Here is a 12,517-nt window from a genome sequence, read left to right as displayed (position 1 = left end):
AACCTCAAGGCGCGTGCGTGGAGGAGAGCGAGCGACTTTGCTGCCGAGATGCGCCGACACGATCGCACGCCAGCGATGTGGGCAGCATCAACGTTTGGGCTATCACAGGTGCGCAGCTGCGCTTGTAGAGGGACTGCACGGTGGCTTTCGATCGTGTATGATATCAAGAGGACAACGACGACGAAGAAGAAGCTCCGAGATCTGTACAGTACGTACGTTCGGCGCTCGTCGTAAAGATTCAAGAATCGCAATTTGCCGTTTGCACTCACGAATATAAAACACACGACGTGGCACTTCAACAAACTCTTTTCAGCAAGTACCGAGTGCAGCTCGATGCACGCCAGGACGGAAGCTACAAGGACACTGCTACAGTCTACGTGCCCATGAAAGTTCTATAGAGATATGAGCGTGTTGGCCGTTCGAAGCTGACGTCGGTCCAAGCTAGTACTTTTGGTAGAGATGTGGTAGACTCGCTTATCGTTGCGCAAGCTAGGCAGACGCGCTTGACGGCCTCGCGTCGCGCGCGTTGCATGCAATATCTCGATCCGTGCACACCGTCGTCACCTCTCGCTCGCACCGTCGAGGGAAGACGCCATATTCGTACACAGCCGGTCTATTGATCATGCCTACGACTAGGACTCGTACGAGAGGACGGGCTAAAAAAAAGCCGTCTCCTTCTCCATGAGTTCTTTCGAGGCGGATAGAAAGGCTTTGGAAAACTCCTTGGAACGGGCTGCGTTCGACCGCACCGAGAGCCGGTACCCGGCCTTGGCCTCCGACTCGGCGGTCGCGAGATCGTGCAGCATCTTGGCCATCGACAGCGTTTGCTCGGCCGCGCTCAGTTGCCCGGACGACGTCTCTTTGGACGGCGTAGACGCCGACTTTGGCGGCGACGGCGTGCCCAGTCGGTCACTCACGCTTTTCACTAGCGTCGGAAAGGCGCTTGATGTCACAAATGCCTCGATTTCAGCCCGCGGCACATGACTGAGTTCGTGGACTTCCCCGTCGCGGGCTTCAAGCGCTTCCCATGACGCTGCCGTGAGGATCGTGGCGTAGCGTGTTGTGTGTTTTTTTTGGTTCGCACGGTCGAGCGCCGAGATGACGCTGTTGTTGGCAAGACTCCAATTGCACAATTCGCGGTAAAAGAGCAGCAATTCTTTCTTCTCGAGCACGGATTTGCCCCGGAACGCCAGTTTGTCGAGCCTACTCCCCGCATTTCTTAGTGGGAAAACCGAAGAAGGGGCGTACACAAACGCAAGGTTTTCGGGGGGCACGCTTGGCACGACTTGAGGGGGGAAGAGGACGTCGTAGAGCGACGCGACCGCGTTGGTCGGCGTCAGCTCGAGCACGCTCAGTGTCTCGGCGCTTCCTTTTTTCGGTCGCCCGAGCGCCGCCGTGTGCGACACAATGTACTTTCGCCCGACGCCAATCGATTTTTGCAGCCGAAGCGACGTTTGCTCCATGGAGGTACTTGCACTCTTGATGGTTTCGAGCGTGTCGAGCATGTCGGCCTTGAGCCGTGAGACACGAAACCCGTCATAGTCGTTGCACAGATAGAGCTATATAATCGCTGAATGAGATACTTGTAGCAGAGACGATTAGTTGATCGGAATACCTGCTTTTCCATGACGAGCTGAAACGAGTCCATGGCGGCGCGCACGTTGCGCATGGCCACGTCGACGGCGTAGACCTCCGAGCTGGCCGTCTCGAAGAACGTCGTCGCCTACAAACAGCGTCCACTGGTATCATTTCTCGAGCGAAATGAAATGGGACCTGGGCGAGGACGTGTTGAGCCCGCGCAACTTGGTTGCTGGACGGCGCCGGCTTGGGCCGCGACCGGATCTGCAGCTTGGAGGTACTTCCGCTGCCGTTGGTCGGGTAGAAAAAGCCGACGCGGGGTTGCTCGGTCCGGTCGTCGTCTTGCATCGTCCTTGCGCGTTGCCGGCCTTGCTACGACAACGCCACGGCCGTTGTACGTGGAATTAGACTCAATAATTTTGCTATTTCGAGCGCGGGCTAGGGTAAGCAAAGCCAGGTACATGATGGCCACAGTCGCTTTTGTGTTTCAAGCTACTCGTAGGCAAGAATTCGCAAGCGTAAATCATCATGTCTTGTTGTTGTCCCTTGTTGTAGGCTCGCCAACTGAGCGGTTGTTGTGACAGGAACTGGTATGACATTTTGCAGTCGACGGTCCTTTGGTACGTGAATGATAGTTACTACTTAACGAAGAGCCTTGAGCTCGTACGCCGTAAGATGTGTATCAGAGTCTTAGATGCTAGTGGTTGTCGACGCAGCTATCGAGCTTTTGGACGACCATAGTCGATGGTGGAGCCCCGCATGAAGAAGGTGATCTTGCTTTTGACGGTAGCCCGACGAGACGGATGCAGGCAACGGCCACATGGCATCGTCGACGCAGCGCGGCCGCCGTGACGACGCAGCCTACACCGTCCATGCGCTCGAATGCAAACCATACTACATACCGAGATGTCGCTTTGCGCTGTCGTTGCTCCTGCTTGGCACATGGCAGACGGCAACACCGTCGATGAAACGCGCAAGTCGTCGATGGCAATGGCGGGCGCGCGCGAAGAAGCGCACGACGATTCTGTACTGGCAGGCATATCCGCTTGGTGCGTGGCGGCTGGTGGCAATGACATGGTCGACGCCCATCGGGACGAGCACGTGGGTTCGAGTGGTGTCCATCCGCCGACAGCCGAGCTTACTGTCGGTGGAGAGGACACCTCGGCGCAGGACACAGCCAATGGCATTGGGACAAAATCGAGGGATAAGACGTGCGGCTCCATCGGCGCGGGTGCGTCAAACACGCAAAAGCGGAACAAAGGCGCCTCAGATGATATCGGCGGCGCCGAGATAAACCATTTTTCAGTCGAAAAGGCTGCAGGCTTTTCGACGATATCGGTGACGCCCAATACGTTTTTTGTCCCAGGAGATGGGATCCTTGCCTTTTTGACCCTGCATTCGCTCGTAGGGCTCTCTGAAAGGCGGGTCTCCGGCGGCAAAGTGGCATATTCAGGCACATCGTGCGAGATGTCACTGCTGGCTGCGACATGCACGCTCGACGCTGCTTCGCTCGTTACGGCGGCGGAGGAAGGTGTGTCGACCCTAGTCGCAGACACGGTGGACGTGGTGTCCTTGGTCGGAGTCGGTGGCGGCGCCTTGGCAGCGTCTTCATCGAGAAGCTTCTCGAGCTCGTGTTTGTATCGACTCAAGATCGTTGCGAGGTCGGCCAAGTTGACGTCCCACGAGTCCTTGGCGCTTGGAGGCAGCTGCGGACGGGGGTGCGGCATCGGTAGAGGCCTCGGTGGCAGCGAGCGAGGAATGTCCAGACCTCGCCGCTCTAGTAGCCATGGTGCGTCGAGGTCTGTCTCGGACGTCGTTCCGTCGAGAATCTTGGTCGACGACCGGACACTGGCACCGAGCTCGCGTCTAGACGAGATAACGTTGTTAGAAGTTGCTTGATGCACGCCATAGTACAAGGCGTGGAGCGTCCGAGACTCGGGCAATGCGTGGCCGAGCGACTTGACCCGGGCGTGAAGAAGCGACCGCTGTCAAGTGCGTGAGATCCAGATACGCCTGGAATCACACTGCACCTGTGTCTTGAGCGTCGACAAAGGACTCTGAGGAGGCCGGGCATACGACGTAGCTGTCGCCGTCGATGGGCGCGGCAGTGGTGTCGGAGCGGACAACGGACTTGGTGCTAGCGACGAGGCTGGCTCGGACGTCGATGCCATGAGGCTGGCAAAGTTTGTATTGGGATGTAACTCGTAGCGCACAGTAGGCTCGACCAAGGAAGGTTTTGCCACTTGGCTAGGGCATGCTGTTGCCAAGGGCGTCTTGGTAGCCTCCATCTCCCGGGCGAAGGCCTTGAGCAGCTCAGCAGCCGATGGCTCTCGCCTAGCGCAGTATGAGCGCTCGATATGCAGTTCGCTCGGGCGTACGGAGGCTCCTTGAGCGGACGTGGCTGGCTGGGTTGACGCACTGGCTTGCGCTTGCCATGCGTAGCTCTGTCGCCGTCCCGTAGCGCGGCCTGCCACTGGGTCGTCGGTCGAAGCATTGTCGGGATCTTTGCGTTGCCGCGATTGGTACAAAAGCTACGCTTTCCTCGTTCTGGATTGGTTGATTGGTCTTGTATGGGGATTGGCTGTTAATGCCCTGTGTGGCGCAGTGGATTGGTTCAATGCACGCTGCAGGGTGATTGGTAGAAATGCACGATATGTCGCCGCGGGATTGGCTCTTTAAAAACCTCTAGCAATGCATGTATAAATGTGTGCAGTTTCGCGATTGGCTCTTTAAAAACCTCTAGCAATGCATGTATAAATGTGTGCAGTTTCATTCGACCAATCACGGACGAGCCAATCAGATCTGGCCGGAACGAGTGGCCGCCAAGAGCGCACCGTTTGGCGCCGGCCGGTCGAGTGGTCAGTTTCGAAATTGCGCGATTGCGAGTAGCAGCAGGATCAGTAGTAGTAGAACTGTGCCCGAGGATGACAAAATGTACCACCTCTCTGATTACTCCGTGAGGATACATACTCCATAGAAACTCTAATTTTTTGCTGAGGGACACTCCACCACTTGTATTTATGCGTATATTCGTAAGGACTAGACAAGTGACGACATGGGAACCTAGAGATGACAAACTGTACCACCTCTCTGATTACACCGTGAGGATACACCTTCCATAGAAACTCTAATTTTTTGCTGAGGGTTCCCAATGTCGCATCATTTTTCATGCCGAAAACACCATAAGAAATCTACTCATATTTCTCGAATGATATTGTGTTGTACGTGTTCATTGCCGACTCGCTTCACAAACCCGATCCGTGCCTCAACCAAGCAGACAAGTGCGTCGTATTCGACTTCACCGCAGCCACAATGAATGTATGGAGTCTGTGGTTTTGAGTGAGGTTTTATGTCATGTCCTGAGACAATGAAACATTTTCTCCTGCTTTCCAATGGAGCTGCATCTTTCCTTTTATGCATTTCTGTATTTGATTGGCGACTTGATGATTTGAATATGCATAGTTCAACTGAAAATTTATGATGAACTAACATCAGCAATGTCTTTCGCTCCTATCTGATCTCCAATCGATCGATTTCCTTTCATTTTATTCATAACTATCTGCACAAGAGTGATGATTTGGATAAAATGGGAATCTCTCTGATCCAGCCTCAAGGTTTGGTCTGTGACGAGAACATTATCATCTCTCTGACTTGTGCGTTTGATTTTCAATTTACGGGGATGGCGTGATGCCATACAGATAATCCAACTCTGAAGCTTACGTGTTGACTAACCATCTAAGAGCTTTTTAACCCTGATCATCCCCTCGATCTTCCATCGATATCTACCTTCGTATTTGGCTCCAAAGCTCCATCGGTCCTTGAAGAACGACGCTCACAGTGACAGCAACAACGTCACCTTCGTCCAAGCAGCGTGGCTGCGTATATGATCTAATATTCTCCGATAACGCGACTCTTATACCTACCTACCTGTACCTGTACGCCAGGATATTACTCGTCCTCCAACAACCTTGCAACATCGCAACCTCTCAATTATGCCGGAACGCCGACCAAGCCCACAACCTGGTGTCGAAATCGCCCACGGGTGGAGATGCTACTCAGCTCATCGTGGGTTCGAGCCCGCGATTGGCTATCATCACTTTTTCTTTTTGCAGTGTAAGCACTTTGGTACGACAATCGTGTCGCCGGTTTTCACGCTGTCGTTGGCGCGCGTCGGGTCGATGGTCTTGAGTTTCTCGAGTGTAAGCTCACCTCATCACCACTCCCCATGCCAATTTCCAACTTTTCCACTTTCCTTTCGATACTACCGATACTTGGATGCTACTAGTGTGCACGCAAATAATAGTCAACCGACTCATTTCGCATTCAGACTTCAACTCCCGGTGTTGGATGGTTAACCCTTCAACGCTCAACTTTTTAAGACTACGGATCGTCCGCCGCCTTGACGGTCGGGCGAAAATTGTGTACTAGTACGAGGCGAATCGTGCACTGTAGTAGTGTGATGAGCGCGTCTTCTACTAAATCGCCGTCGCTAGTCGTTAGGTTGTCTAAAAACAAATTTGCTAAAAATACAAGCGAAACATCCGTCCGTGAAGCGCCACAGTTGGACTGTTTCCTCAGCATGGGCGGGGGTGCGAGCAAGGGCGGCGACGCCAAGTCGACGCAGGCCAAGGTAGCACCCAAGATGACGGGCCGTGGCGTGCCAGCGCCGCTGGTCGCTGCCAACACGCAGTGGAAGATGGTGCCCGCGTCCAATATGAACCGCGTCAAGAGCTCGGGGCGTCTCTCGATCGCGGACGACGAGCTCACGCAAATGCTCCACGATCCGGTCGGTCAAAAGCACATTGGCAATTACGCCAAGAAGATTCTCACGAGCGAGACGTTCTACTGCTGGGTCGAGTGCATGGAGTTCATCGAGGCGCCGTCCAGCGGCTACCAGCGCTCGGTGGCCAAGCACATTTATAAAAAATACATCAAGCACGGCGCGGCCATGGCGCTCGGTGGCCTTGCGTCCGACATGGTCGAGCAGTACGACGTACGTCCTGCCTCTATTTTGAAAAAGAAATATGCTACATTTCCTTCCATTAGGAATTGATCAAGGTCATTGACGGCGACCCGAGCCAAATCACAAAAGAGTTTTTTGCGCCGATTCAGAAAATGTGTTTTGACGACATGTGCAAGAACACGTACCATCGCTTCAAGAGCTCGCCCGAGTACGACCTCTACAAGCTCGAGCTCAAGGACACGTACAACAAAGTGACAGTCGATGATTTCGACTACCTCGAGCTCCTCGGCTCGGGGGGCTTTGGTCGTGTCGTGCATGCTCGGAAAAAGTCCACCGGCAAGCATTACGGTATCGCGTCACGTTGTCAACATATTGTCTTCTATCGATTATACTAGCGATGAAAATTCAACTCAAGAACGGGCTTCTCCACGAGCACCAAGACCAGCTCGATCAAATCACGTCCGAGAAGGACATTCTCCAAATGTGCAACCACCCGTACATCCTCGACATGCACTACAGCTTCCAGACCAGCGCCCACGCCATCATTGTGACCGAGCTTGTGCGCGGCGGCGACCTCAACGAGCTCATGAAAGGCTCCAAGCGCGGGTACCTCCCCGAAGGCCGGGTGCGCTTGTACGCTGCCGAGATTGCGCTCGCGCTCAACCATTTGCACGAACTCGGCTTGATCTACCGCGACCTCAAGCCGTGCAATGTGCTCTTGGGCGAAGATGGACACATTGTCCTCGCCGACATGGGCCTCGCGACCGGCCTCGAAGAAATCCGCGCGAAAAAGCACCGCGAAGAGGCCGACCGCGAGGCCGCAAAGGCCACGGACGCCGCGGGCTTGGCCCGCGTCGAGTCGCACGTGACGCTGCCGGAAGAAGACCACAACCCCCACGGCGTCGTGCAGCTCTCGGGGCAGACACAAACCGTGCCAAAATCATTTGCTCGGCCGCCGGACGCCAAGAACACACGCCGCAAGACCACGGTCGGCACAAAGGGCTACATGGCGCCCGAGCTCATCTCGGGGAAGCTCCTTCGGCGGGAAGAGCGGCCCGGGTACAATTTCACGATCGACTATTGGTCGCTCGGGGTGACCATCTACGAGCTCATTTGCGGCTACCAGCCCTTCAACCTCTACAACGTACTCGGCGACGGGTTCCTCGCCGAGATTGCGCAAGAAGTCGAAGTCGCCAAGCTCAGCCCCCGGTCGCAATACCGCGCCGAGCTCGAGCGCATGGCAGCTGGCGTCGACTACCCGGACCAGGTACGTTATCAAACGTGGAATCCATCGTTCAAGAGCGGGTAGGTGTCGGCGAATGCGCGGGACTTTATCAATCGACTTCTGGAAGTGAACGCGGTGAATCGCATGGGGTGCACGTCCCGCGGGTTCCTCGATATCATGGAGCACCCGTTCTTTCATGGTTTGGACTGGGAACGCCTCATGGTCAAGCACGTGCAACCGGAATTCACGCCGAGCCTCAAGCCACTCACGGACCGAAAGACGTACTCAAACTTTTGGAACATGATGGCGCACTTTGACGCGCGCGACAAGCACTTCATTCGACGTACGTGATAGCCTGATACATTGATACTGATGTTTGTGTAGATGACTGGTACCAAGACCCGCCCCCCGAGAAGCAAAAGGCGTTCGAGCAGTGGGATTTCATCTCGCCGCATACGCTCAAGGCCGAGCTCGGTATCGCGGCCGAGATGGACGAAAGCAACCGGCCGTACAAGATCCTCCAGCTCACGGGCGAGACGTCGGGATGACGCGTGTAGTTAGAGACATCAAGAATCCTGTGTGCTGTAGAGTGAATTGAAGGGGTCCCCTGTACAACTGCATTCTGTATCGTCTTTTTTGATATTACGAAAGGACAGCGTCGACATCAACCAGAGCATCAGTGACACCAAGGGCATGTGCTCAAACACGCGGACCAGTCACCTGTCTTCACCTCAGGCAGTCTCGAACCCGGCCTCTCGATGCTCCAGCCTTGAAGAATCTTCCACATCAAACAGCCCGCGTACATGAGCGCCGAGCGGTGACTCCTGATGCGCCTCGAATGACGCAACCATCAGCGTTGGCGTCGCGGTCATCTGGACCAACGTCTGGAATGGGATTGCCTCCGCGGGCTCGACACTTACGTGTGCGTCGCGTGGTTTGGTGTTTTTCAACACAGCCAAACCCCTCGATGAGACACACGATGCAGGTAGAATTAACGTCCGAGCGATGTATGCCCGTGGTAGTAGTACGGCCCATTACCACCAAATTCTTTGGCATGTGTTTTGTAGTGCAGTGACTTCACTGCATAAACACGCTCGCGGTTTGTAGCCGAAAGTGCCCAAGTTTTGGCCATTTTGAGAATTGTAGCCCATGACTATCGAAAAAGCGCTTGGAATCAAAATACATCTGCATACATTTTCGTCAATAGGTATCTTGATTCGAAGCACCGATACCCCGACCCCTATTGTGTCACCGCACATCGACACAGTAGCGATGCATCGTACGACTATGCATGCATGCAACGCGCTGCGATCCCACATTGCTACCTCACTTCTACAAACACACGGTCTGGCCATTTTGTACAAGAGTGGTGTGTGTTGTATGATTGAAAACCCCTATTTTTTGCCCTTTTTGCCGCCCTTTTTCTTCTTTTTGCTAGTCTCCGCGAGTTTTTTCTTTTCGTCGAGAATAATCTTGTGCGCGCGGTACGCGGCTTGGATCTTGCGCGCGGCAAACGTCTGCTTTTTCAGTTCTTCGCGCTTGAGGACTTCGAGCTCTTTGAGCCGCCGCTTTTCGTTTTCCTTGTTCTTCTGGAGCTCGACCTCCTCGACCCAGCGTTTCTGAAGCCCCTCGAGCTTGGCGGCATTTCCGTTGCGCTCGCTCGTGAGCTTGGCGAGCTCGGCTTGCTTGGCGGCCATGTCGCGCTCGTATTTTTCATTCCAGTGGTCATAGTCCTTGTGGAGGCTCTCGTGCTTGGCCTTTAGAAACCCGACCGTCTCGGCGTGCACCCGCGCCTCCGAGTCGCACTCGCGCGTGACGGCTTCGATTTTCGCCTTCTCTTCGGTGATGAGCTGCTGGTACAAACGGGCCGTCGACGCCGTCTTGGCCTTGGCTTCGCTGCGTGCATATCGAATGTCGATCTGCGTTTTGGATTTGACCTAGACGAGCGTCAAGTCACGGTTCAATATTGATCACATTTGGTCGACAACCAAAATTTGTCCAAAAACAATCAAAATACAAAAATTGCCATTTGCACAAGAAAAACATGGTGGGTACCTGCAATAGCTGCTCTTTCAAGAGCGCAATGGCGTTTTTTTGATCGGCGATTTCCCGCGTGTGCTCGATTTTTTCCCGCGCGAGCTCCTGCGTGAGGCGCTTGACCTCTTCCGTGGCCTCCTTCTCGGTCTCGATGAGGTCGGCTGCCTTCTCGGCCGCATGTTTGCCTTCGGTGACGTACGTCACGAGCGACTCGTAGCCGCAGCCGCGGAGCTCCCGCGTCGTCTCGGTCAGTAAATCGATGAGGGCTTGGCGCTCGTACTGAATTTTCATCAAATTGCCCCCGAAATTGGGATTGTCCTATCGACAATATTGTCCGTCGATCGCTACAATGATAGTCACTACCTTGAGGTTGCGACACAAACTCCGCGTCGACTCACGCAGCGCACGGCTGACCTCTTGGATGTCGCGCTGGGTTTCCTTAAACTTGGATTTGTTGGCGAGGCCCTGGCAATGCACATACAGATTGTCGTGTTGTACACAAGAAAACACAATATGTACCTTGAGGACGCTGCGCTGGGAAATGAGGCTCTCGTACTTGGCTTCGAGGCGTCGCTGCTCTTGGATGATGCGCGAAATCTCGTCGCCAACGACTTGCGAGAGCTCTTCGCGGTGTTGCAGAATGTCGGGCGTGATGCTACCGAGGAACGAAAGCTTCTCGATTGTCTCTTCGAGGATCGCACACGCCCGCGTGGCCTCGACCGGCGACAGGCGGTGGGCCGACGCTGCTTTCATCACCGCGAGTGAAACCGGCGAGCTCCTTTGAAACTCCTCGTACTCTGCGAGCAAAGAGCAAATCGGTGATTTTGGCCAGGAAGCAGACCCTGTATCTATCTCAATGCCACTACCAGTGCGTGTTCATACCGTCGGGTGAACTGCGACCGTCCAGCTCAAAACAACCCAGCCCTCTCGATAGACAGAAGGATAGATAGATGGATAGATAGTTATATAAATGGATAGTTGGATTGTTGGGCGTATAAATTGTCGGCCTGTGCAATAACGTCGCTCCTAACCGACTTGACGCGAAACATTGACGCATGTTGTCGACTTGTTGGCTTGTTCCACCCGACAACCTCACTGAATCGTCGATGGTGTGGTCGGTCGCAGCCGCTGCTTGGTCGAACTTCCACGTGGCAGTGTCTCGGCACCGATGCTGACAGCTTGATCTGCGTCCGAGATTCTGGGTATTCTATCGCCTCGCAAGGTCTGGAATGTGCTGCTGGTGTTAGGTGTAGAGGCACACACCGCATCTCCGTCCAGTCCAAGCACCGTCGACGGACACCGTTGGCAGAGCGAGCGACGTTTTGAGCTGAGGCACAAGGTGCTCGCAGAAACGATGTCGTCATTGAACTTGGACACCTTATCCTCCTCCTCGACTGCGGCGGATCGCAGGGATATCTCCTCGATCTCACACCATGTGGTAGATGGTCGCCAGAGTTTTCACTGTCCCAGATGCTATCAACAATTCAGGTATTCGTCTCGAAACGCCTATGCCATCGGGACGGTGGATGCTATGCCACAGCGCCGTTGGCCGCTGAATCTGCGGTGCCACGTGCTCGGCAGAGCTTTTACACCGCACTTTTTGGTCCACTTGTGTGCTCTTCATTTTCAAATCGAACACCAACCACCACCACCACCATGAACATTTACCCGCAGCAGACGTACGAGGTCGACGCCGGTCGCTCGATCGGCCACGCCAACCCGGGCATTGACCGCGCGTGCAAGGAGATCCAGGCGGCGTGCGCCGGCTTCGGCACGAACGAGGCCAAGCTCAGCACGGTCCTCGGCAACAAGTCGCCCGTCGAGCGCTGCCTCATCCACCTCCGCTACCCGGAGCTGTACCAAAAGTCGCTCCTCTCCGAGATGGCGTCCGAGACGTCGGGCGACTACGGCAAGCTTCTCCAGCTCCTCTCGCAGCCGATCGAGGAGGCCGAGGCCATGATCATCCGGGATGCGACCAAGGGCGCCGGCACGACCGAGAAGCTGTTGATCCCGGTCCTCAGCGGCCGCTCGAACGTCGAGCTCAACATCCTCAAGAAGGCGTTCTACAAGATCTTCCAGAAGGACCTCGTTGTCGCCGTCAACGATGACCTGAGCGGCGACCTCAAGACGTTCTACCTCGCGGCGCTCAACCAGATGGCCCAGCCGTACAACCCGAGCATCCACACGCCGGCCAAGGCGGCCGAGATCGCCGAGGCTATTTACAAGGCCGGCGAGGGCAAGTGGGGCACGGACGAGTCGGCGTTCTCCAACGCGATCTGCTCGATCCCGCCGCAGTTCCTCGCGACCGTCGACGCGGCGTATGCGGCCAAGCACAAGCACGGCCTCGTGCACGCGATTCAGAGCGAGTTTGGCGGCAAGGCCGAAGACGGCCTCGTGTACCACGTCAACATCATCCTGCGTCCGATCGAGACGATTGTCGAGCAGATCGAGAGCACGATGAGCGGCATTGGCACGGACGAGTACGGTCTCTCGGCGGCCATTGTGCGCTACCAGCACCTGCTGCCGCAGGTCAAGCAGGCGTACCAGGCCAAGTACCGCACCACGCTGCGCCAACGCGTCGAAGGCGAGACGAGCGGCGACTACCGTGCGCTCCTCCTCACGATCCTCGACCACGCCATCTAGTTTGTTTAAGTTGACGCAATTTGCATAATATATGGATTCTGAACGTAAACTCGCAGCATCAATTTGGCGCT

The 12,517-nt window shown here is 55.2% G+C and overlaps 5 protein-coding genes across 5 annotated transcripts; 2 read left to right on the top strand and 3 right to left on the bottom strand.

Moving 5' to 3' along the window:
- Positions 1–469: 469 nt before the first annotated feature.
- Positions 470–1,988, bottom strand: SDRG_12147 (hypothetical protein). Its single transcript, XM_008618207.1, has 4 exons — positions 1,774–1,988; positions 1,616–1,723; positions 1,249–1,559; positions 470–1,203 (listed from the first exon to the last, which is right to left on the bottom strand). Exons 1-4 carry the CDS (start codon positions 1,924–1,926, stop codon positions 657–659), a joined length of 1,119 nt encoding a protein of 372 aa, XP_008616429.1. The 5' UTR covers positions 1,927–1,988; the 3' UTR covers positions 470–656.
- A 197-nt stretch (positions 1,989–2,185) lies between these two features.
- Positions 2,186–4,088, bottom strand: SDRG_12146 (hypothetical protein). Its single transcript, XM_008618206.1, has 5 exons — positions 3,957–4,088; positions 3,609–3,912; positions 3,493–3,563; positions 2,481–3,444; positions 2,186–2,439 (listed from the first exon to the last, which is right to left on the bottom strand). Exons 1-5 carry the CDS (start codon positions 4,070–4,072, stop codon positions 2,269–2,271), a joined length of 1,626 nt encoding a protein of 541 aa, XP_008616428.1. The 5' UTR covers positions 4,073–4,088; the 3' UTR covers positions 2,186–2,268.
- A 2,032-nt stretch (positions 4,089–6,120) lies between these two features.
- Positions 6,121–8,386, top strand: SDRG_12145 (AGC/NDR/NDR protein kinase). The gene is made up of 5 exons (XM_008618205.1): positions 6,121–6,571; positions 6,625–6,889; positions 6,937–7,808; positions 7,851–8,109; positions 8,151–8,386. Exons 1-5 carry the CDS (start codon positions 6,158–6,160, stop codon positions 8,312–8,314), a joined length of 1,974 nt encoding a protein of 657 aa, XP_008616427.1. The 5' UTR covers positions 6,121–6,157; the 3' UTR covers positions 8,315–8,386.
- A 734-nt stretch (positions 8,387–9,120) lies between these two features.
- On the bottom strand, positions 9,121–10,703 carry SDRG_12144 (hypothetical protein). The gene is made up of 5 exons (XM_008618204.1): positions 10,686–10,703; positions 10,323–10,645; positions 10,167–10,268; positions 9,822–10,121; positions 9,121–9,703 (listed from the first exon to the last, which is right to left on the bottom strand). Exons 2-5 carry the CDS (start codon positions 10,554–10,556, stop codon positions 9,161–9,163), a joined length of 1,179 nt encoding a protein of 392 aa, XP_008616426.1. The 5' UTR covers positions 10,557–10,645; positions 10,686–10,703; the 3' UTR covers positions 9,121–9,160.
- A 756-nt stretch (positions 10,704–11,459) lies between these two features.
- SDRG_12143 (hypothetical protein) lies at positions 11,460–12,446 on the top strand (the record flags this gene model as incomplete). Its single annotated transcript, XM_008618203.1, has 1 exon — positions 11,460–12,446. The coding sequence occupies one exon, from the start codon at positions 11,460–11,462 to the stop codon at positions 12,444–12,446; it is 987 nt and encodes a 328-aa protein (XP_008616425.1).
- Positions 12,447–12,517: the final 71 nt, after the last annotated feature.

This window comes from Saprolegnia diclina, assembly GCF_000281045.1.
Source record: "Saprolegnia diclina VS20 unplaced genomic scaffold supercont1.47, whole genome shotgun sequence".
Lineage (NCBI taxonomy): Eukaryota > Oomycota > Saprolegniomycetes > Saprolegniales > Saprolegniaceae > Saprolegnia > Saprolegnia diclina.
Note: the sequence above shows the minus strand (reverse complement) of the source record. Positions and strands in the feature narration are given on the sequence as shown.